This window comes from Melozone crissalis, unplaced genomic scaffold (assembly GCF_028551555.1).
Source record: "Melozone crissalis strain CALT ecotype California unplaced genomic scaffold, PUWL_Pcris_2 ptg000063l_1, whole genome shotgun sequence".
Lineage (NCBI taxonomy): Eukaryota > Metazoa > Chordata > Aves > Passeriformes > Passerellidae > Melozone > Melozone crissalis.
This window is the reverse complement of record NW_026535841.1, coordinates 14,629,219-14,650,834: the sequence shown is the minus strand read 5'-3', so window position 1 is coordinate 14,650,834 and position 21,616 is coordinate 14,629,219. Positions and strand designations below refer to the sequence as shown.

Sequence of the window (21,616 nt, the reverse complement as noted above, 5' to 3'; positions counted from 1 at the left end):
AGAGATTGTGATCACCATCTCACTCCTCCTGAGTTACAGAGATTGTGATCACCATGTGACTCCTGAGTTACAGAGATTGTGATCACCATCTCACTCCTGAGTTACAGAGATTGTGATCACCATCTCACTCCTGAGTTACAGAGATTGTGATCACCATCTCACTCCTGAGTTACAGAGATTGTGATCACCATCTCACTCCTGAGTTACAGGAGATTGTGATCACCATCTCACTCCTGAGTTACAGAGATTGTGATCACCATCTCACTCCTGAGTTACAGAGATTGTGATCACCATCTCACTCCTCCTGAGTTACAGAGATTGTGATCACCATCTCACTCCTCCTGAGTTACAGAGATTGTGATCACCATCTCACTCCTGAGTTACAGAGATTGTGATCACCATCTGACTCCTCCTGAGTTACAGAGATTGTGATCACCATCTCACTCCTCCTGAGTTACAGAGATTGTGATCACCATCTCACTCCTGAGTTACAGGAGATTGTGATCACCATCTGACTCCTCCTGAGTTACAGAGATTGTGACCACCATCTCACTCCTGAGTTACAGAGATTGTGATCACCATCTCACTCCTGAGTTACAGAGATTGTGATCACCATCTCACTCCTGAGTTACAGAGATTGTGATCACCATCTCACTCCTCCTGAGTTACAGAGATTGTGATCACCATCTTACTTCTCCTGAGTTCCAGCCTGGCTGAGCTCAGAGCAAGCCACCACAGGTCCTACAGAGCTGATTTTGGATAAGAGCCTTTTGTTGAGCCAGGCTGCCCTTGTACAGCCAGGGTAGCTCAGGAGCTTGGTACAGATTGTGGCTGCAGGGCCTGGAGCTTGCAGTAAATTTTGAACTCACAGGAAAACCTGACCAGAAGAAAGCGAAGTCAGGTTGTGTTGGTCCACTGTGTCTGGCAGTGTCTTGCAGAAGCAGCAGCATTTGTTATTGTCATCTACAGACTGCTGTCCTGCTTTGTAACCCAGTGAACAAGCTTGTCACAGAGCCCCGAGCCCCTGCAGCCATTTATCAGCTGGGCAGGCTGGCAGCAGGGAGATAAATGTGGGCACAGCAGGCCCACGTCTGAGGCACTTATTGATCACATCAAGGGCTTTATCAGCTCTCAATAAATGCTCCTCACCTTCCCCTTCCTTCCCAACTGTGAATTGAGCCCCACACAGCTTACCTGGAAAAAACCCCATTCCTGAAGCAGGTATTTCTTACCTCTCAGAATTTCCTAAAGAAACCCCAAAAGACCTTGGGGTGCTCCCAGCTGGGTTTGTGTCAGCGTGTGCCCTCCCAGTGACAGAGGGCAGGTGAGCTGTCAGTACAAGCAGGGCATGTTTGCATGGGGTCAGCAGAGCCAGGTGAGTGAGCCAGGTCCTTGCTGGGTGTCTGACCTTGGGAGCTGCTCCCCTGCACCCTCCAACACCCACTGACACCAAAGGAATTGTCAGGTGCAGATCTCTGCGTGCACCAGATTAGGAAAGTTCTTCAGATGTCCTGGTACAAAATATGCAATTTGACGTCAAGTCCAGATTTATTTCCTTGAGGACATTGGGCTGATACCAGCACGAGTTCTCTACCAATCCTTCTGGAAGGATTAGATGTTAAACAAGAGTCACAGGAGACACAATATGGTCTTAAAGGCATTGAATCTGAAGCAAGCATGTTCCCCAGGATATTATTACAAGATTCTTCATGTCTTTTTTCTAATGGCTTTTTGGATTCCCTGCTTTCAGCCTGCCACAACCAGCTTTACAAGTGTCCAACCTCTCTTTTTCTCTGTTATTAATGTTTTTTCCTATTGTAAAGTGTTCTTCTGTCTGTCTAACTGCTTCTCAAGTTTATTGCTTTTCTGTGGTGCTGTTAGGGATTTTATTTCCCAATTGGTATTACTTTTTAACTACTCATGTAAATCTGTATCAGTTCAGATTCATGCAGAAAAAACAATTTGTCACAAATCTGTAAGGGCTAAATGATCAAAGCAGAGCTTGCAGGCTCACTGCTTTCTTTCCCAGCCTACTTCTAGACCTAAAAATGTTTTATCTTCCTTCAGATTCTGCTACTGCCCTTTAGCACAGCCTTTATCTGTGGCAGGAGTCAAGTGTACGGGTCACTTCCTTGGCATGGCTGTGAAACCAGCAGAGTTTCACCCATTTATATCCTGGCAGTTGTCACTGGCTGATCACTGAGAAGTTCTGAGTGAGTCGTGCCACTGAAGCCACAAAACCACCACTGTGGGCACTGAATTTGTAAGTAGGGGGATTGTTGGAAAGAAATCTTTGGTTGTTGTGTTCTATTAAAAAACATAAGAATAGTTATTTTCTTCCTGAGACCAAGTGCAAAGATTTGGCTCCTGAGCTGCAGGGCTGGCAGCGGAGAACCAAAGTACCCGGTGATAAATGGGTTTGTGCCTGGAACAGGGTGTGGGTGCCCCTCTCAGCCCCAGCCTGGAGGAGGGGGCAGGCTCTGCAGGCAGGGGCAGGGTCCTGTCCCCTCCCTGCCGTGGCTTTGTGCTGGGGACGTGCTGTGATTGCCCCAGATTCTGCCCTGGCCACCGCGCTGTCCTCACCAAGGTCAGGCTCACACGTCTCACAGCAGACTTTGGCCCCGTTTGCCATATGGGAGCTGGAATGTCATCTTTGTCTGAATGTCCCCTTTGTTTATTTTTGTGTTTCTGTTTAAAGCTCAGCTGAGGAGCTAATTAGGAGGCAGCAGAGCCCGCGGGCTGCAGGCTGCCCCCTGCTCTGCCCTGAGCCTGCTCATGAATGAATTGTTGGGTTGCAGGCGGCTTTCCAAGGCCCTGTGATGGTCCCAATTTAGCTCAGGCTGCTTCTTGCCTGACATTCCTAAATGTGAATGTGCCACTCAAACTGCCAGGCCAGTCTGGGAGGAGTTTTGGAGCAGGAGTTTGGTCACTTCTCCTCCCCACAGTGACCTGCAGAACTCGAGTTCTCTGTTGCTTACAGCCTTCTTCTTCTCCTTAGAAAAGTGAGAAACTGGAGGCTTGGGCATCTCCTGCCCTCCCTGCTGCTCAGCTTCCCCTCTGGAAAGCTGCAGGAGCAGCAGCAGAACTGCTAAAATCATGGGAGAATCAGCTCAGAGTGGATGAATGTGTTGATAAATGGATTTCTTGATCTGAGAGGTCTCTTTCACCTCTGTGGTTCTGGGTGCACCTTGATTTGCACCTTCATTTACTAATGGGTGCTGCTCAACCCCAGAGAGTGAAAGCAAAGCTGTGGGAGATGGGAGGAGAGAACAAACAGGTCTGCTGGAGATGTGCAGCATCCTGTAATGATGGATGCTGGAAATCCTGACATCCTATCCTATAGTCCAGCCCTCTGCAGCTCCAAAACCCCTGCAGCACCAAAACCCCTGCAGCACCAAAACCCCTGCAGCACCGAGCCTCTGCAGGAGCCTTCCCTTCCCACTGGCACAGGGACAGTGACCCTGCTGGCACAGGGACAGTGAGTGACCCCAGGTGTGACACCCTGACTGCCTTTGGTTCACTTGGCACAGCGTGGCCCTGCCAGGGTCCCCAGCCCCGAGTGGCAGCAGGCACAGGGATCTCCTGTCCCCTGGGCAGGTTCCCAGCTCTGCTGCTCTGCACAGGCTGCTCTGAGGGTCCCCAAGCCTGGCCCCTCTGTGGGGGTGCCTGGCGGCCCTGCTGGGGCAGAGCCAAGAGGAAATCCTCCCCAAACAAACAGGTTTGTTTGTTTGTTTGTTTCCTTTCAGGAGCAAGCTGTGCTGATGAGCAGCTCCAGCAGCCTGTCTGGAGACTGAAATCGAGGATGCACACACAGCTTTGTGCAGTTACACTTTGGGGGCTGTGAATTAATTAGCAATTCCTCTGAAGAACCACAGCCTGACAACTCTGAGGCTTCCTGGGTGAGGCTTTGATAAGCAGGGAAGGTGCATGACAGCTCCCTGGGCTGGTGGCAGCCTAGTTAGCACTGCAAACCACCCAAACAGCATGGGACAGCTCCCCAGAAGGATGCTGGCACAGCTCCTAAGTGCTACACATCACAGGGACTTTGTCCTCTTGAACCTGAGACAATTAAATTGGCACTGCCTGTACAGCCGGGAGAGGTGAATTCCCATGGCAGGGTTTGGCACTGACACTGCCTGTGCAGCCGGGAGAGGTGAATTCCCATGGCAGGGTTTGGCACTGACACTGCCTGTACAGCCGGGAGAGGTGAATTCCCATGGCAGGGTTTGGCACTGACACTGCCTGTGCAGCCGGGAGAGGTGAATTCCCATGGCAGGGTTTGGCACTGACACTGCCTGTACAGCCGGGAGAGGTGAATTCCCATGGCAGGGTTTGGCACTGACACTGCCTGTGCAGCCGGGAGAGGTGAATTCCCATGGCAGGGTTTGGCACTGACACTGCCTGTGCAGCCGGGAGAGGTGAATTCCCATGGCAGGGTTTGGCACTGACACTGCCTGTGCAGCCGGGAGAGGTGAATTCCCATGGCAGGGTTTGGCACTGACACTGCCTGTGCAGCCGGGAGAGGTGAATTCCCATGGCAGGGTTTGGCACTGACACTGCCTGTGCAGCCGGGAGAGGTGAATTCCCATGGCAGGGTTTGGCACTGACACTGCCTGTACAGCTGGCAGAAGTGACCTGCCCTGGAGGGTTTGGCTCCCCAGCTGTCAGGGTGGGAAGGGGCCCCAGCGAGCCTGCTGCCTTTGCTGTGCTGTCCCAGTGCCAGCAGCTCACTGCCCTGTCCAGTTTGCCCCCAGAGACACAGAAAGCCCATGTTTAGCATTCACCTCTGCTCAGGGGAGTCCCTGTTGGAGCCCTGGGACCCTTGGGTGCCCCTGTCCCAGCCCCAGGGCTGTCGGGAGCAGGGAGCCCCAGGCAGGAGGCAGGAGCCCCCCTCCCAGCACTCTGCATTTGCTGTGTTTGCCCTGTTGGACCTGCCAGGAGCTGTTACTGCTCCAGCAGCCTGACCTGGGTCTGAGGGGGCTGGACACTGCACAAACCCAAACCAAACCCCAAATCCCTGTTTAGAGCCACTGCAGCTGAGCCAGCGAGGCAGACAGGGGTAGGGAGAAGGGACGCAACAGGCAGATGTGTTTTTCTCTCCCTGGGAGTGAGATGATTTATTTCCTGGCTCTTTTCATCACTCAGAGCTGTGGAATTGCATCCTGCAATCACAGGCAGCGTCCACAGTCGGGATTGCCTGTGTTTGCTGCACACCCTGGCAAACAAGGGAATTACCAGCCTGCTCCATGGGGCACTACAGCAGCAGCCCTGACCCTGCCTCTGCCTGCTGAGATGCATTTCTGTCCTTCCTGAGCTTTTTCCCGAGCATCACAGGCTGTGGAATGACAAACCCCTCACTGCTGGTCATCTCTAATGATCCCCCCGTTCCTCGGCACCCCCTGCCTCTCCCTTTGCTCCTTGTCCCCTCTCTGCTGCTCTCAGCACTGGGTTACATCTTGAGCTTTTCTTCTTCCCCACCCCTCCTCCAGCCTCAGTGATAGATTCCATCTACACCCAGATGAAAGTTCCTTAATAAGGATATAAAATAGCTGGAAGGCTTTGCAGAAGTTAAGTCTGAGATGAAATATAATTAGGTATTTTCCTGGCTGCCTTGTGTGTGACAGTGGGAGGGGCAGACAGGCTCTCTGACTGTGCCACGTTGCTTTTTCCCTACAGCACAATCCAGCCATTGGCTGTTCTCTGTTTTTTACCTGGAACATTGTCATTGCTGGGCTTGGGGTGTATTTGGGGTTTTGTTTCACTGCTCATCCTTGCCCCATCTGCTCCCCCAGTGAGGAGCAGTGACAGCGTGGCTGGAGGTGTCACCATGGAGTCAAAATTATTCCAGGAATCACAGGCTGAGGAAGAAAGGGTGAAAAATATATCCTAGTATTGATTCTGCCACCCACTCCTTTCTAAACAATGGTGTGCAATCACATTCTGCCATTCAAAGAATCCATTTTCCCCTCTGTGGCAGCTGTGTGGGAGAGTGGGACCAGCGGGCAGATGTGTCCAGAGGTGCATTTGGGTTCCTGGGCTGCTCCTTTCCCCCCTGTGTCAGCACACCTGCCCCTGGAGCTCTCCTGCCTGCTGCAGGAAAAAGGGAAACTGATTAAACAGCAAGGGCTTGAATGAAATGTGATTAATTTGCTTGTATCCCCCTCCTTCTGCCATTCCCAGGGAGTTCAGATTTCATTCTGCATGATGAAAGGTGCCCACATTAAACCAAACATTTAACCTTGGAGTTCATGTCAGTCTTTTCACATTTTCTCATTCAGCTTTCACCATGATTTCTCATACTTGCAGTATTTCAACTTGTACTTTGAACTCTTGTGTTTATATTAAAGGTCTCACAAATTAATTTGGGTTATTTCCAGCCGCTGCTCCTTTATTCCCTTGGACACAGAAGAATTGCAGCTGATTTTTCAATAATTTTACCGGCGCATCCTAAAGAATCTGGAAACAACAGGGGAAATAAGGAAACCAGAATTATATTTTCTATATTTCAAGGTGTTTGCCAGCTCAGAGCTGACAATAATGCACTACGGGCGAGGAAATCTGCTTTGGAGCAATTTTGGTTTCTCCGCACCACCTTGTATCTGGCCCCAGCAGCTGCTTCTAAAACTTGTACCTGAGCTGCCATAATCTCATCATTAAAGGTGGATTTAGGGTTTAAGAGGCGATGGAGAAACCCTTTTTCCTTGCAGCCAGGGGCTGGGAGATGACTCTGCATTTCAGGTGCAAGCTCAGCTCTGCTCCGGCTCAGAGTTAATCCCGACTGAGGGAGGGTTGGTGCCACGACCCTCAGCAGTCCTGGGCAGATGCTGCTCCTGCCTTTTCTCTCAGCTCCTGCCTCCTGGCTCCTCAAATCCCTTCTCTCTCGCTGCCTTTGTTTCCTGCCCTTGCAGTGGAACGGGAGGAAAAAGCTGAGTTCGACCACATCCATGAGAATGTCAAGCCTTTAGACTTTATTGGTTTAGAAGCTTACTAAATTTAAACAGAAGCATTAACATGGCCTTAGGCTCTCTTGACAGTTATAAACTCTTCCTTGGGGGGATTTCTGTAATGCTTTCTAATCAGCTTAAGGAGTTAATTAAACAGCTGTCACTTAGCTGCTTAATTCTGAGACTTGATGCTAAATAAGATTTGAAATTGGTTATGCATGACTGGAGCATGGATGCTCTGATATGGGCAGGACGGCTGCTGCTTGGGCAGGAGGCAAATCCAGGCCTTTATACCTAAATAGTGAGAAGATCCAGGGTGGGACCCTGGATTAATGCTCTCCATGCTGATTAATAGAAAACACATTGCAAATGGAGAATTTAGGGAATGTCAAATGGGAGGCATTTCCAGGCAGCTGCTCAGTCCTGTCTGTGCATGCTCTGGACTGCAGGAGATTTCAGGGGGCAGTTTATTCTCTCCCTGACTGCACTCTGTGCATAACCCAGGAGCCAGAATACCTCCTGAAACCCGAGAGGAGCATTCTTGATTTTTGAAATGAGATTTTTAGCCTGCAGATATATTCCCCTGCTCTAATGAGGAATGTCTCTGGAGATCTGCTGTGCTTCCAGAGCAGGAGTTACAGTGTCCTGGGGGGCTTTAACCTCCTGTTCCCTGTGCATTGCAGCAGGACAGGCCCCTCTCCTGCTGAAGGGTGTGAGTGCTGGGTGGCAGGATCACTTCAGGGCAGGAGAGAAGCAGCAGTGCATTTTATAGGTGATGAATGCAGTGGGGTAAATCCAGTGGTGAATGTGGTTGGACAGGATGCAGTGCAGGGCTGATGAGCATTGCCAGCCAGCTCAGAGCAAACTGCCAGGGAGAGGCTCCTGTGGAGGCCTGAGGGGCAGAAGGGACCCCTTGAGTCCCAGGCATATATATATATATATATATATATATATATACACACTGTGTATACACAGACAACAGAAACAGAAACAGACATTTGGAAAGATTTATAAAGATATTGTAAAGTCCTTTTTTGCACCCCAGGAAAGATAAGGCAAAAGATGTCTGAAGGGAAATTAAATTTCAGGCAAGCTACCTATTAAAATTGAAAAAACCTAATACATACTCACTTCTGCATTTCAACTTAAATTGATGCTCACTGTGTACATCTTCTGAATATGTTTCTGCTGGAGGGCTTAATATGCTCAGTTATTTAATATGAATCTCTTCAGTGAGCAAAGAACACTCGCTCTGGCATCTTCTTTAAAGTATTACTGTTTATTTACCGTGGTAGCAATTTCAGAATAAAGATTACCTGGTCTTCCATTTCTATTACATGCAGAGACATGTTTTTCTCTGATTATTTCATTTTGTTATTGGAGGGGCTCAGTGTAAGTGAATTACAGAGCTACGCTGTGTTAATAGTTAGAGAAAGTTCAGCACCTTTTTAATAGCTGCTGAGGGAATCAACTTTCACCAGTGAGACTGTGGCTGTAGCTGTGCAAAAGCATAACTATTCTCATCCCGAGGTGCCCTGACGCCTCATCTCCTGTAATCTGTGTTAGTTATAGATAAAGAACATCATATTTCTTCAGGAGATTCCTTTTCCACTCAAGCAGCAAAAAGCAACAGTTATAAATTAGTAACTATTTAGATTTATAGCTTTTCCGTGCTGAGCTCTGAACTATAAATCTCAGTGAGGCTAAGTAAGAACGGTGTTTGTTTCCTCAGAATGAAGCAGTGTTCACATGCCTTCAGCAGGGCATGTCCAGCCCTTCCTGGCTGTTCAACAGGGGCATTTATTGCTCTGTGCCCTGCAGGGTGAGCTGGGTCAGTGTTGGCATCGCTCTGTGCCCCTGTGAGCTGGGGTAAATGTTGGCATTGCTCTGTGCCCCTGTGAGCTGGGGTAAATGTTGGCATTGCTCTGTGCCCCTGTGAGCTGGGTAAATGTTGGCATTGCTCTGTGCCCCTGTGAGCTGGGTCAGTGTTGGCATTGCTCTGTGCCCCTGTGAGCTGGGGTAAATGTTGGCATTGCTCTGTGCCCCTGTGAGCTGGGTCAGTGTTGGCATTGCTCTGTGCCCCTGTGAGCTGGGTAAATGTTGGCATTGCTCTGTGCCCCTGTGAGCTGGGTAAATGTTGGCATTGCTCTGTGCCCCTGTGAGCTGGGTAAATGTTGGCATTGCTCTGTGCGTGGTGGGGTGCAAAGCAGTGCCTGGAGAAACCGTCGTCGAGTCCTTCCCTGGATAAAGAGAAATACCTTTTCCTATACCTGGGGAGGGGCAGAAATGTCTGCAGGCAGAGCACCCAGCTCAGTGACTGCAGGGCAGGACAGCCCAGAGCCACCCAGAGCCACCCAGTGCCACCCAGAGCCAGCCAGTGTCACCCAGAGCCAGCCAGTGTCACCCAGAGCCAGCCAGTGCCAGCTCAGTGACTGCAGGGCAGGACAGCCCAGAGCCACCCAGAGCCAGCCAGTGTCCCCCAGTGCCAGCCCAGAGCCACCCAGTGTCCCCCAGTGCCAGCTGGGCTGGCACAGCACTGCCAGGCGCAGCCTCCCCAGGGGCTCTGGGCAGGGCAGGGTCTCAGAGGTGCTGCAGGGCAAGGCTGTGAGCAGCAGGTGCCAGGCAGGGCAGGGCAGCAGCAGCAGGTGCCAGGCAGGGCAAGGCTGTGAGCAGCAGGTGCCAGGCAGGGCAGGGCAGCAGCAGCAGGTGCCAGGCAGGGCAGGGACAGCTGCCCTGGGATGGATGCACTCTGTGTTCACAGCATCCAAAGGCAGCCCTGCTAAACTCAGAGACTCAGAAGAAATTCCTGGAGCTTCTGAGGCTCGTTCTCAGTTAGCGGCTCTTACCAGGGGAAATTGCATTTGCCTTTGGTAAGCAGAGCTCATTAATCACGCTGCTTCAAAGGCTCAGTTATTAAAGCTGCCTTTGCTTCATGCAGTAATTGTGGGGGTCACACTAATGGATGCAGGGGAGGCAGGAGCTGTGGCTGCCTGGGGGAGCAGCTCTGGGCAGCTCAGCTCAGGTGTGAGCAGCAGCAGGTGGGTGCTGTGGCCTCCAGCAGCCCCAGGGAAATGGGATCGGTGCCTGAGGGCTGCAGCACCGAGAGCAGGGCCTGACCCTGCTGCTGTGATTGCTGCGGGTGCTAACAGTGCTTGTGCTGCCCCCTCTGCAGCTCTGCAGGGCCATGGGAGCAGCAAAAGGTGCTGGGGAGCCTGGGTGCATATCTGGGTGCAGAGCCCAGACCTGGGAAAAGCCACAGAACCTGGAAAGTTCATTGCAGAGCTGAGCACTCAGTGCCTGAGCAGTGCATTCTGCACTGAGAGCCAACCTGTGCTCAAGGCTGACTCCACAGGCAGATATTCTCACCCCTGGATGAATTGCAGTTTAAAAATATCTGAAGGGCTTTTGTGCTGAGGGAGGGAGGGGATTTTCTTCTCAAGTTCTCTTTTTGTGAAATCCTCTTTCTCCCTTCCCTAAAGATCACGGTGAGGATGGGGCAACCTTAGCAAAGCAGCTATCAAGTGACCAGGAGGGGTTTTTCTGTCTTTAAATATTGCTTTGAGTCTGAATAAAGTGTGTCTGTTTCTTTAAGTAAGAGGAAAAGGTCTTTTTGATGTGAATACTTTAGAGGAGAAAAATCTCAGCTTGTCCCCTTTAGCCCAAGAGGCAGTAGGAGCAGTCATCATCCTGGTTCCAATCCCCACTCTTGTCTTGCAGGAGTAAAATCAGGTCAGTCTCAGAGCTCAGAGTGGGAGCTATTTAGGTAATGAGAATTTAGCACCTGGGGGGCTTTGGGAGCCTTTATTGCACAGGAGCCAGCTGAAATCAAGAGCCTCTTGTTCTGCAGGATGGTCCCAGCGCCACAGGCACAGCTCTGGAAGGCTCAGAGACCCTCCCAGAAAAGTGAGGAGGGTGTGATCCCACACAGTGCTGGGGGGCACAGTGCCTTACCCAGGAGCTGAGAGTGCCCCTGGTGCCCCCGGAGGTGCTGTCAGGAGGGGCAGTGGCCTCACAGGCTCTGGGTTCTGGCCTTCTGCTGCCCTGGGAGCAGTCCTTGCCACAGCCTTGAGGAATTGAGGCTGAATGCAGGTGGTGCCAATGAATTAATAGCAGAATATATATCCACTAAGTGGCCTTTGGTTTCCTTTTCTCCTAGGAAGCAGAGATCCTGAACACAGCTATTCTCACTGGGAAAACAGTGGCTGTCCCTGTCAAGGTGGTTTCTGTGGAGGATGATGGCACTGTGACAGATCTGGTGGACTCTGTGGAATGCAGATCTTCAGATGAAGACGTCATTAAGGTAGGACCAGGCTGCTCCATCCAGGGAGGCAGAGGCCCTGCAGAGCAGGGCTGTTCTCTAATGGAACAAGTCCTTTCATTTTCTGACTGCTCTGCTGCTGGAACACCAAGATTTATTATTGCTGCTATTGCTGTGTGGCTCGCTCCAGTGAAGCACAAACCAAACACAAAATCCCAATTTCCATCCTGCTCGTCAGGCACGTGGGGCTGGCTGGCACTGCCCATTGGGGGGCATTTCCAGGCTGGCACATCTCTCCTGTGCACTCCCCTTTGGGGGGCATGTCCAGGCTGGCACATCTCTCCTGTGCACTCCCCTTTGGGGGGCATGTCCAGGCTGGCACATCTCTCCTGTGCACTCCCCTTTGGGGGGCATGTCCAGGCTGGCACATCTCTCCTGTGCACTCCCCTTTGGGGGGCATGTCCAGGCTGGCACATCTCTCCTGTGCACTCCCCTTTGGGGGGCATGTCCAGGCTGGCACATCTCTCCTGTGCACTCCCCTTTGGGGGGCATTTCCAGGCTGGCACATCTCTCCTGTGCACTCCCCATTGGGGGGCATTTCCAGGCTGGCACATCTCTCCTGTGCACTCCCCTTTGGGGGGCATGTCCAGGCTGGCACATCTCTCCTGTGCCTCTGCAGCCCCTGGCTGTGGGTGCAGAGCCCTGGCAGTGCTGCTGCCCCTTGCTGTGGCTCAGGGCTGCTTTCAGCCACAGGTTTGGTGGCTCCCTGTCACAGAGCCAGTGACAGCTCAGGCACAGTAAGTGAAGAACAGAGCTGGCCAGAGGTGTACATGGTACATGGTTTGTCCTGAGCTATCTCTTCTGGCAAAAAAAAAAAAAAAATTGCAATTTCTGTGTTCATTGGACTTGTTTTAAATAATTTCCTCATGGTAGTTTCTTGTACATGAGATGAACCCCAGCAATTTCAAAGTTTGGTGTTTGTAATGCTTCCCTTTTAGAACCTTCTCACTGCTCCTGTTTACCTGGTTAGCCACCATGTTGGTATTTTCTGATTAAGTGTGTCTTTCTGGCTGTATTATTAGGAACCTTTGGGGTTTGGGGGTTTTCCTCTTCTGTGAAGCATTTTGGATCTGGTAAATCTGCCAAATATAGCAAATTGTTGGACTTAATTTAGATTTGGAAACAGAAGGAAATTATTTGTCCTTATGTTGTGGGAGTTAATGGACCAAGTCCTTACTTACTCACTCATCTTCTATTCCATTTTTTTGGTGAATAGGGAAAAAAATATTTTAAAGCAAATACATCATTTGGAAGACGTAAAAATCTAGTTTTGCTCTCTGGTGTTTCAGTCATTGCCTGTAGGGACATGGATGTCCCAGTCAGTGCTGTGTATTCCCATCCCCACCCCATTAACTGGGCTGTTGGTGACAGCCCTGGGATCAGGATCAGGGATCAGGACGTTCTGCTCCCTCCTCAGCAGCACAGAGGGCTCTGCACAGCTGAATGAGGTGCCAGCTTAAAGTGAGCTCTTAATTGGAAATGTGTCTGGAGTTTGCAGTTTACCTGCTCTGGTTCAGAGCGAGCCTTGTTCACAGGCTCCTAATGAAGATAAAGATATATAATTACTGGCCAGCCTTCAGCATGCAGCAGTAATTAGAGTTCTGTTCTCTGGGCACCAGAGTGGGGAATAGAAAATGGAAGGAAAACCTGCTTAAGATGCCCATTGAAAAATAAAGATTAAGATTACATTTCTTTGGGTCTTTAGTGTTGCTGTTTTTCAATGCAGCTGTCAAGTAGCATCTAACAGATTGATTATGTCTTCGTGGCTTAGCTTTTATTCCTGGTTTTTTGGTGTTGATTAATGATGAGGTTAAGCTCATTTTCCTTGCAGAATGAGGGTACCTCATTCTTCTCTTCGTTTCAGGGTCCGCATTTATTACTCACTTCTTTCATCTGAAACTTCAAAGAACTTTAAAGAGCTGGTCCAAACTGCACTGACTCTTTTTGTGCCAAAATGCACCTACCTGAACCTGGTTGAGTATGTCAGAGCAGAATTCAGTCAATTGAAACAATATTTTTGTTGACAAATGATTATCAGAAATTACTTGGTCCAGCCTGATAGAATAACCAGAAAATGGAGGTGTGTTATAGACTGTGTTTCACTAATGAGACACAGAAAAGTTAAGCAGTGAATTTCAAAGTGCTGTCAAGTACTGACCATTTGTGGATAGTAAAACTTCTACTCAACTAATGGGGAAAAAAAGAAATTTTTTGAGCAGACTTTATTTTGCTGAGTTTTTAGTAAAGAATAAACTCTCAGGATGATTTTAATCAAGAATAAGAAGAGAAGAAAAACCAGCTTCTTTTAATCTTTCATTTTGAAAAGACATTTCTGTTTCCAAATGGCCATTTTTTCAGGGCTCAATAAAGCCTGGAAGTTTCCAAAGCAACACTTTCCAGTGCTCTGGGTTTTCAGTTTGAGTTAATTGAAAATCTGCATTTGGTTACCCTGAAACGAAAACTGCTTTTTGTTCATTTTGTTTGATCACACACCTGAAAGTTGCCAGAAGTCACCCAGTGCTGGGGCCAGCCCTGGGAACGGGATTCAGCTCCTGTTCCCCTTTTTGTGCTGTACTGTGCATTTCCTAGAGGGCTCCTTTTGAATTCAGTCACCCAAAGCTGTGTGCCTTTCCTCCAGAACCCCTGCAGCTGATGGATTGATTGATTGATGATGGATTGATGGATTGATTGATTGATTGATGATGATGGATTTCCTCCTGCAGCTGTGGCAGGGCTGCCCGTGGGGCTGGGCTTTGCCTGGATGGCAGGAGCTGCTGGGCTCAGGGAGGGGAAGGGGTTGGTGTTGCTGCTGGCACCCCTGGCACAGCCTGGGCACTGCCCCAGAGCCCTGCAGGGTGCCCAGGGCGGCCCTCTCTGGGAATTCCCTCTCACAGAATCACTGAAACACTGAATCACACTGAATCACACAATCCCAGAATCACACAATCCCACAGAATCACACAATCAGAATTCACAGAATCACACAATCAGAATTCACAGAATCACACAATCAGAATTCACAGAATCACACAGTCACACAGAATCACACAGTCACACACAATCACACAGAATCACACAATCACACAGAATCACACAATCACACAGAATCACACAGAATCACACAATCAGAATTCACACAATCACACAGTCACACAGAATCACACAGTCACACACAATCACACAGAATCACACAATCACACAGAATCACACGGAATCCCAGAATCCCAGAATCACTGGGTTGGAAGAGACCTTCAAGATCGAGTCCAATCCAGCCCCAACCCCTCAGCTAAGCCCTGGCCCCCAGTGCCACGTGCAGGCTTTGTTAAGCACACCCAGGGATGGGGACTCCACCACCTCCCCAGGCAGAACATTCCAGTTCTTTATCACCCTTTAAACACCTTTTCCTGTACCCAAGCTGTATATCTCTCCTTTGGCCAGCTTCCCCAGAGCTCTGCAGCCCGTTGTGGGGCTTGCCTGGTGCTGAGCTTGTCCTCTGCAGGCTCTGGTGTCCCTGGTGTCCCTGGTCCCCAGGATGCTGCAGAGCTGGGCACTCACTTCTGGTCCAGGGAAGGGTTGGCAGCTGCTCTGCTCTGACACTTTGGAGTGTATTGGAGGGGAGAGCAGCTCACTTGGCAATTTGTGAAATATTACTGCAGGCTAATAAATCTTTCACTGACACTTAGTGTGGCTTTATCAGTGGCAAAATAACATCTTTTAACCATGTGACAGACTTTACAGAAGCTGAAGTGTCAGAGCATGTGAAGTAGCCTGAAGCAGACAGTGTTTTAAAGCATGAAACTTTTAACAGCTGTTCCTTTTCTCCCTTACACTGGTGCACTTCAGGGAGAAGTTGAGCTCTTCTAAAGTCACTGGTGTGACAGAGTAAGAGATCAAAGGGAGCAGAGAATGGAGTGGGGGATGCTCTCTGCTCCTGGCTCGGCCTGGCAGCTGCAGGGCTGCAGATCTGAGCTCCTGGGTGTCCAGAGTGCTCCCGGGTGTCCCTGGGGCACTGAGTCCCACTGTGTCCAGCTGGAAAGGGCCAAGGCTGAGCCCTGTGGGGGCACTGACACACAGAACCCTCCAGGCAGGGCCAGTGCTCGCCCCAGTGCTCCAGGATCAGTGCAGGGACCAGAGAGGGATCATCCTGCCCAGGAGCAGGGCACAGTGCGGAGCCAGCAGGAGCAAGGCCTTGTTTGAGAAGCAGTGATCTGTCACACTGCCTAACCAGGATGTGCAATATTTTATATACATAATATATAACATAGCTGATGCATCTGTGCCTTGGGAGGTCTTCACTGAAGATCCAGGTTGTGTCAGGATTTTCCATAATATAAAGGGTTTCTCCCATCAGCTAAACTGCCTTATTCCAGCCCCAAAAATTTTTGATCCATCTTGGAAACAGTCTTAAGTCAGCAAATGTATGTTTTTATTTTCTGCAATGTCCAAACATTTCATTTTGATAGAAAATGATGAAATCATGTCCTGTCATTTCAACTCAGTTTCAGTACTCCTGACATCAGAATCCATCTGACCTTTTCACCTTAGGATGGAGCAGCTTTAAAAATGAAAATGCTTTTTGTGCTCTGCTCTAGGAATACAGGACACACTCAGAAAAATGCACTATCAAAACTAAGAGTTGTAATAATAACTATGGAGTTCAGTTCGTGTGCTGCTGGTGTTGGTTATGAAGGGAGAAGGCCCAATTTTAATCTCTCTCTGGTATGAAAAACAGACATGGCAAAGATGAATTCTGAATGTGGAACCAGTACAACAGACTGGCACCTCCCAGGAATTGTCTGGAACCCACCTAAAGCTGCTGGAGTTACTGGATTTGTCTCTTTCATATTCTGCCAATTCATCATTCTGATGGGAGTCTTGGGAAGTAACGAGGTTTCTGTGGTGTTATTTGCCTTTTGTAATCATCCATGCTGAAAGGCCCAGTGGGGCTGCCACAGTCACTGTTGCCTGCACCTCCTTTGTGTTTTTGAAAGGCTAGAAGCTTATAAGATAAAAAACTTCTCTGTAATGGAAAAAAAAACCCAAATAATTTCTGAATTGAGGCTTCTTCAGAATTCTCCAGAAGATACCCAGGAATCTGGGGTTTTGTGCTTCATGGGAAAAATATGTGTGGAAGGGATTGGTGTCGCTAAAATAGAAATACATGTGACATCTTTACAAGTAGAAATACATGTGACAAGATCTTTTCAGCTGATTCAAACATGCCCAAATGCAAGGACTGTGTCAGTATTTGCTGAGCGTGGGGCTCGTGTGGGTTAGAGAGAAAGGCTGCTCAGAGCTGGGGTGTCCTGAACGTCAGCTGTGGAGTCCTTGCAGGTTCCCAGGGCTCTCAGAGGCAGCTGCAGGAACAGGGGGTGACTCTGGACATTGATCTGTGCCGGAGCAGGGGAGCCTGGGTGAGTAAGGAAGGCTGGGGTGTAATGAACCTGAATTTTTAATGCTGTCCTGCTCTGCCTTTGCTCTAATGAAGGAAGGAAGGAATTGTGCTCTAATGGCTAAAGCTGGGATGGAATTTAGGCATTGCAGGTTCTAATGAAGGAAGGAAGGAATTGTGCTCTAATGGCTAAAGCTGGGATGGAATTCAGGCATTGCAGGTTCTAATAAGGGCTCAGCCTGCACGCAGCCTGTGACACTCGATTTTCATTTCTCCCTAATGAGAGTGCACACCAGTTGGATGTCCTGGGTGGTTTCTGGGGTGCTGCACTGACACTGTGGGCTCTGGCATTCGGCTGGGCCAGGCTGGGCCATTGTGGGCCTGGTTTACCTGATCTGCCTCAGCAGACACACAAAAGGTGTCAGGGGCTGAATTACCCTGCAGACAAAGAGCATTAATGCTAAATCCCCAAGAGTGCTTTGGGATGTAAAATGTAATGCATGAGCATCCTCATTAGGGCTGTTAATAACATCCATAACCCTAACTAGGACAGAGCACAGGCTCTCCAGAAATCATTCCTGTTCAATTGCACTTAATCACAGCCCATACCAAATTCTGTCCTGATAGAACATTGGTAGCTGAGTAAGGAAGGATTTAGAAATATTTTCAGATTTCTTATGTAACAGGCTCTGTGCAGGTCAGTTGACTGGAGGATTCTTCTCTTTTATTCACTGTCTGGACCATTTTGCATTTCTTTCAGATAGTGACTTTGGTTACCCATGGACTTTTTCTCTTTGCAGTTATATAAAAAATTCTGCAGTAGTTAAGGATTTCAAGAGAAAAGAAAGTAAAGCACTGACACACATGTGGAAAGTGCTGGAGGTGCCAGAACACCAGGGGCTCCCTGGGTGCAGTTTATCAGCAGAGATGACTCTGTGTAGCTCTCACTGGGCTTTACCTGTGTCTGGCTCTGCTCTCAGGGCTGGGTTTCTTTGTAGGACACACCAGAGCCATTGGTTTCCCCATCAGCTGCCCACAGAAATGCTGGACACCTCTCCTGTTTCAGCCTGGGTTTGCAGCGTCCTGTTGAACTGGTTGTGGGATGACAAGCCTGATTTCTGAATCAATTTAGGCATTCAAATCCAATTAATTTAATTGCAAATTAGAAACCTAAGCACCTACAAAAAGTGGCTTTAATGGCTCTTCAATTTTAACTAAAAGTGTAACTGTGTATTTAGAGCAGGTGGGTATTATAAAAAGCTGATATTTCCTCCCAACTTAAATAATCTGTTCCTTATAATAACTTAAAATAATGTGATTATTTGCAAGCAGGTAATTATTTTGTAGCTGTAAAGGGGTTTTGTTTGAGTAAATTTAGGGCATCTTCTTTAGACTTGGGGATTTGAGTGCTCTCAGCAATTTCTTGGAGCATTTGTGAGCGTGTGAAAAGCTGCTGTAGTGTTTGAGACTTTGTGCAGACCCGGAGCTGATACAGAATGGGATCTGTGAATATGACGTTCCATTACATGCTCCATTTCATTGCACTGAGAGGGAGAATGAAACTTCAGTGATGAAGGGAACTGTCATTGGCCCTGCTGAGGAGGCTTCTAGAGGCACAGTGCATGGGACTAAATGATATTTTATGCATTGTCTGTGAGCATTACACTAATTGCACTTGGCTGGCAGTAAAAGAAGAAGTCAGTCTCACACGCACCCACACACACAACTCTGTTAATGACTGGATCTCATTTCTGCCCCTGCCATCCCGGTGTAACCCGGTGTGGTTAATGGGATTGCTGTGCCTTTATGGGATGAGGAGAGGAGGAGTTCCTCCCTCACTGTGTGTTCGTGTCTGAGCAGAGTTCTGGCTGGCACTGCCCCAGTGAGAGCACAGAGCAGCCACAGCCGATGGCGCTCGTTCATGCCACAGCCATGCCTGCCCCTGTTCCTTCAAACTCCTCACACTTTGTGATGGTGCTGAGCTGGGTTTCAGCCTCGTAACAAACCTTGAAAGGCAGTGTTTGCCCAGGGCTCAGAACCCACCCCAGGCTTTCACAGGGGCTGCACAGGAGCAGCACAGCCCCTCTGGCAGGGCAGTGTCTGTGCCCTGCTGATTTCTGAAGACACCTTGACAAGGAGCTCTGCAAACGGTGCCCTTTGTTCCAGGTTAAACAATGCGTGTGTCTGATCTCATCTGGAGCTCCCTGAGCAGATTGGGCTGGGCACGTTCCCTGGCCCTCCTTTCTCTGAGCTGGGTGCAGGTGTGATTAACAACCTCATCCTGGGCCCTGCAGCTCCTGAGCTGACAGCTTTCATCTGATCTCCAGCAAGGCTCAGCACTGACAAGGTTTCCTTCGCAGGCTGCTCGGTTGTTTTGTTGCTGTTGAGTGGATAGAATGAGACACTGAATATCATAAGGTGTGCCCAGCACAGGAAAAGTGCAGGAAAGAAATGTCTGGGGAAGAAGGAATGGGGTGGCCCCACAATGTCATTGCTGAGGGAGGACTGCCTTTCCTGAGCAGCACAGGCAGCAGTGAGGGGAGAACCTGCTCCGTGCTGGGTGGCAGTGTGTCTGGAGGCAGCCCCAGTGTGCCAGTGTGTGCTGGCAGGCCTGTGGGCGCTGCAGGCTGCCCTGAGCCCTGGGGATTTTAACCCCCCACCCCTGAGCCAGGCTCTCCTGGAGCTGGGCTTCCCTGAGCCCGGCCTGCCCTGCGGTCAGAGCTGCCCTGCAGGGACCTGGGGCAGCTCCTGAGGCTCCTCTGCCCTCACAGCAGGGCCAGGCTGGGCAGAGTCTCTGAGGTGGAGCTCTGACGCATTCCATGCGCCTGAAGGAAGAAAACGAGGAAAAACCTCGCTGGAAACAACCTGGCTGTGTCCATGGGTGTCATGGCAGAACAGAGGCCAGCTGCAGAGGGGGGTTTTATTGGACAGATATCAAACGAGTGCCAGCCTCCCGTGGAACAGGCCCAGCACCAGGATCTCCCACTGAGGAATTCTCTGCTCCACTAAAACCTGCCCAGCCTGGGGCTCCTGGGGCTTTCATCAGGCCTTCATTTCTTTCAGGCAGATTTTACCCTTTCCCGCGCAATGTAGCCTGAAATACAGAAAAGAGCAGTTCCCAATTAAACTCCTGCCTAAATCCATTATAGCTTCTGAAGCCATTGAGACAGGGAGATGAAAAGAACCTTAATGATCCCAATATGTAAATAGAGATGTAAAAGTTTGTTTGGAGGAATGAAGGTTGGAGGCCAGCTAGGAAACCAAACATAAAGCCTCTTGGTAGAAATTGAATCACTGCATTAGTTATCATGGATTTTCATAAAAATAAAGTAATAATGCACATCTAAGTTTCAGTTGGTAAATACAAAGTGACAGCCTCTGAGTAAGGCACTGAAATTACATTATAGACCTAAAAAAGAATAATAGAGGAAATTGAGAAAGCATAAGAGGGAGTTGTAATAGAATTGGGCATTGGTATAAATACAAATCATGAAAGGGAGATTGATTTAGTGAATGATGAAACTCAGGAACTCGAGGTGTTAAAAAGATCATCTGCTCATGTGATAAAGAATGCCTAGGGCTGCACAACTTTTAGCTGAAACAGCCAGATTTGCTTAAGGTAGATAAACTTTGAAATTGTGTGAGGAATAATGTACTGCCAGGGAGCTTGCTTCTGCAGGACACAGTTGCTGTATTAAGACAATTGCCTTTTCTCATCAGTTTAGTCAGAAGTTTTACAAGGAGTTGTGGGAGTAGGAGCTGCTGTTTCCAAGGAGCCTCCTCAGGGACATTCCATGGCAGCCAGCAGAGGGGACCTGCAGGAAGCCCTGGTGTTTGAGATGGTGTCCAGGCTGTTCTCTGGTGGTGAATGGGTGTCCAGGCTGTTCTCTGGTGGTGAATGGGTGTCCAGGCTGTTCTCTGGTGGTGGGAAATGGTGTCCAGGCTGTTCTCTGGTGGTGAATGGGTGTCCAGGCTGTTCTCTGGTGGTGGGAAATGGTGTCCAGGCTGTTCTCTGGTGGTTCTGTGTCCCTGCAGGAAGCCCTGGTGCACATCCATACACAGAGGGGGGTGAGACAGCAGAGAGGAGTCCAGGGAGGAACTCTGCACATCCTGTAATCAGCTTTTCTCTTCTTTCCATGCTGGGGCTCACCTCTGCTTCTGAAAAAAAAAATAAATCTGAATAATCTTAGTGAGTCCAGAGCATCCTCCTGAGGCACACAGCCCTTGCTCACCCCTGGGGATTGACCAGCCATGAGGCTTTGTTATTGCCACCATCAGTTCCCAAACCCAGAGCATGCAGGGAGTGTGTGTCAGCACAACATGCACTTTGTGCTCAGATGGAGCCCCTTCAGAGGCTGCCTGTTCTTTGCTCTTGCTTGTTTGGAGATAGTTCAGGTAGCAAGCTTCAGGACTCAGCTCAATTTCCAGTAAATAGATCCGTGCTATGAGTGCTTGTCAGGATGGAAGGAGTGTGAAAGCATTTGAGAGATCAAAGCAGCACGACTCCCATCAGAGTCAATGGGAACAAGCAGCTAAAATCTTACAAAATGCTTTCAAATTATCCTCCACCTTCAATTCCCTAGCCTCCCTGAAACCAGCTCCTGAAATACTTTATTGAAAGTGTTCTCTTGTCATTTCTCTGCAATAAAAGGAGGCTTGGAGGAGCGGTGGGCTCAGGCTGGCAGGGATCCTGTGCCTGCCCTGCTGTGCCCCCTGGGCTGCTCGGGCAGCTGGGCACAGCTGGGCTCTGTGACCTGGCTTGGGAGAAAAGCTGATGTTGCTGTGCTCTGCAGGGACCTTGGGTGTGTTCTGGAGCTCTCTGGTGCCAGAGCCAAGCCCTGAGCCCCGGGGCTGTGCCTGGGCTGTTCCTTGCTCTGGCAGGCCTGGCACTGCCCCTTTGGGCACATTTGTATTGGGAGAGCTCCTGCAGCATCTCCCAGCACACTGAGCCTCGTGCAGGAG

General features: G+C 49.5%; 1 protein-coding gene across 3 annotated transcripts in view; it reads left to right on the top strand.

The window, feature by feature from the left end:
• Positions 1 to 21,616, top strand: part of TMEM132D (transmembrane protein 132D) — a 196,621-nt gene that overhangs the window by 152,599 nt on the left and 22,406 nt on the right. For all 3 annotated transcript variants that reach the window (XM_054288889.1, XM_054288887.1, XM_054288890.1), the window contains one exon: positions 11,101 to 11,244. In XM_054288889.1, coding sequence (XP_054144864.1) covers positions 11,101 to 11,244 — 144 coding nt within the window. The remainder of the gene's footprint in view (positions 1 to 11,100; positions 11,245 to 21,616) is intronic.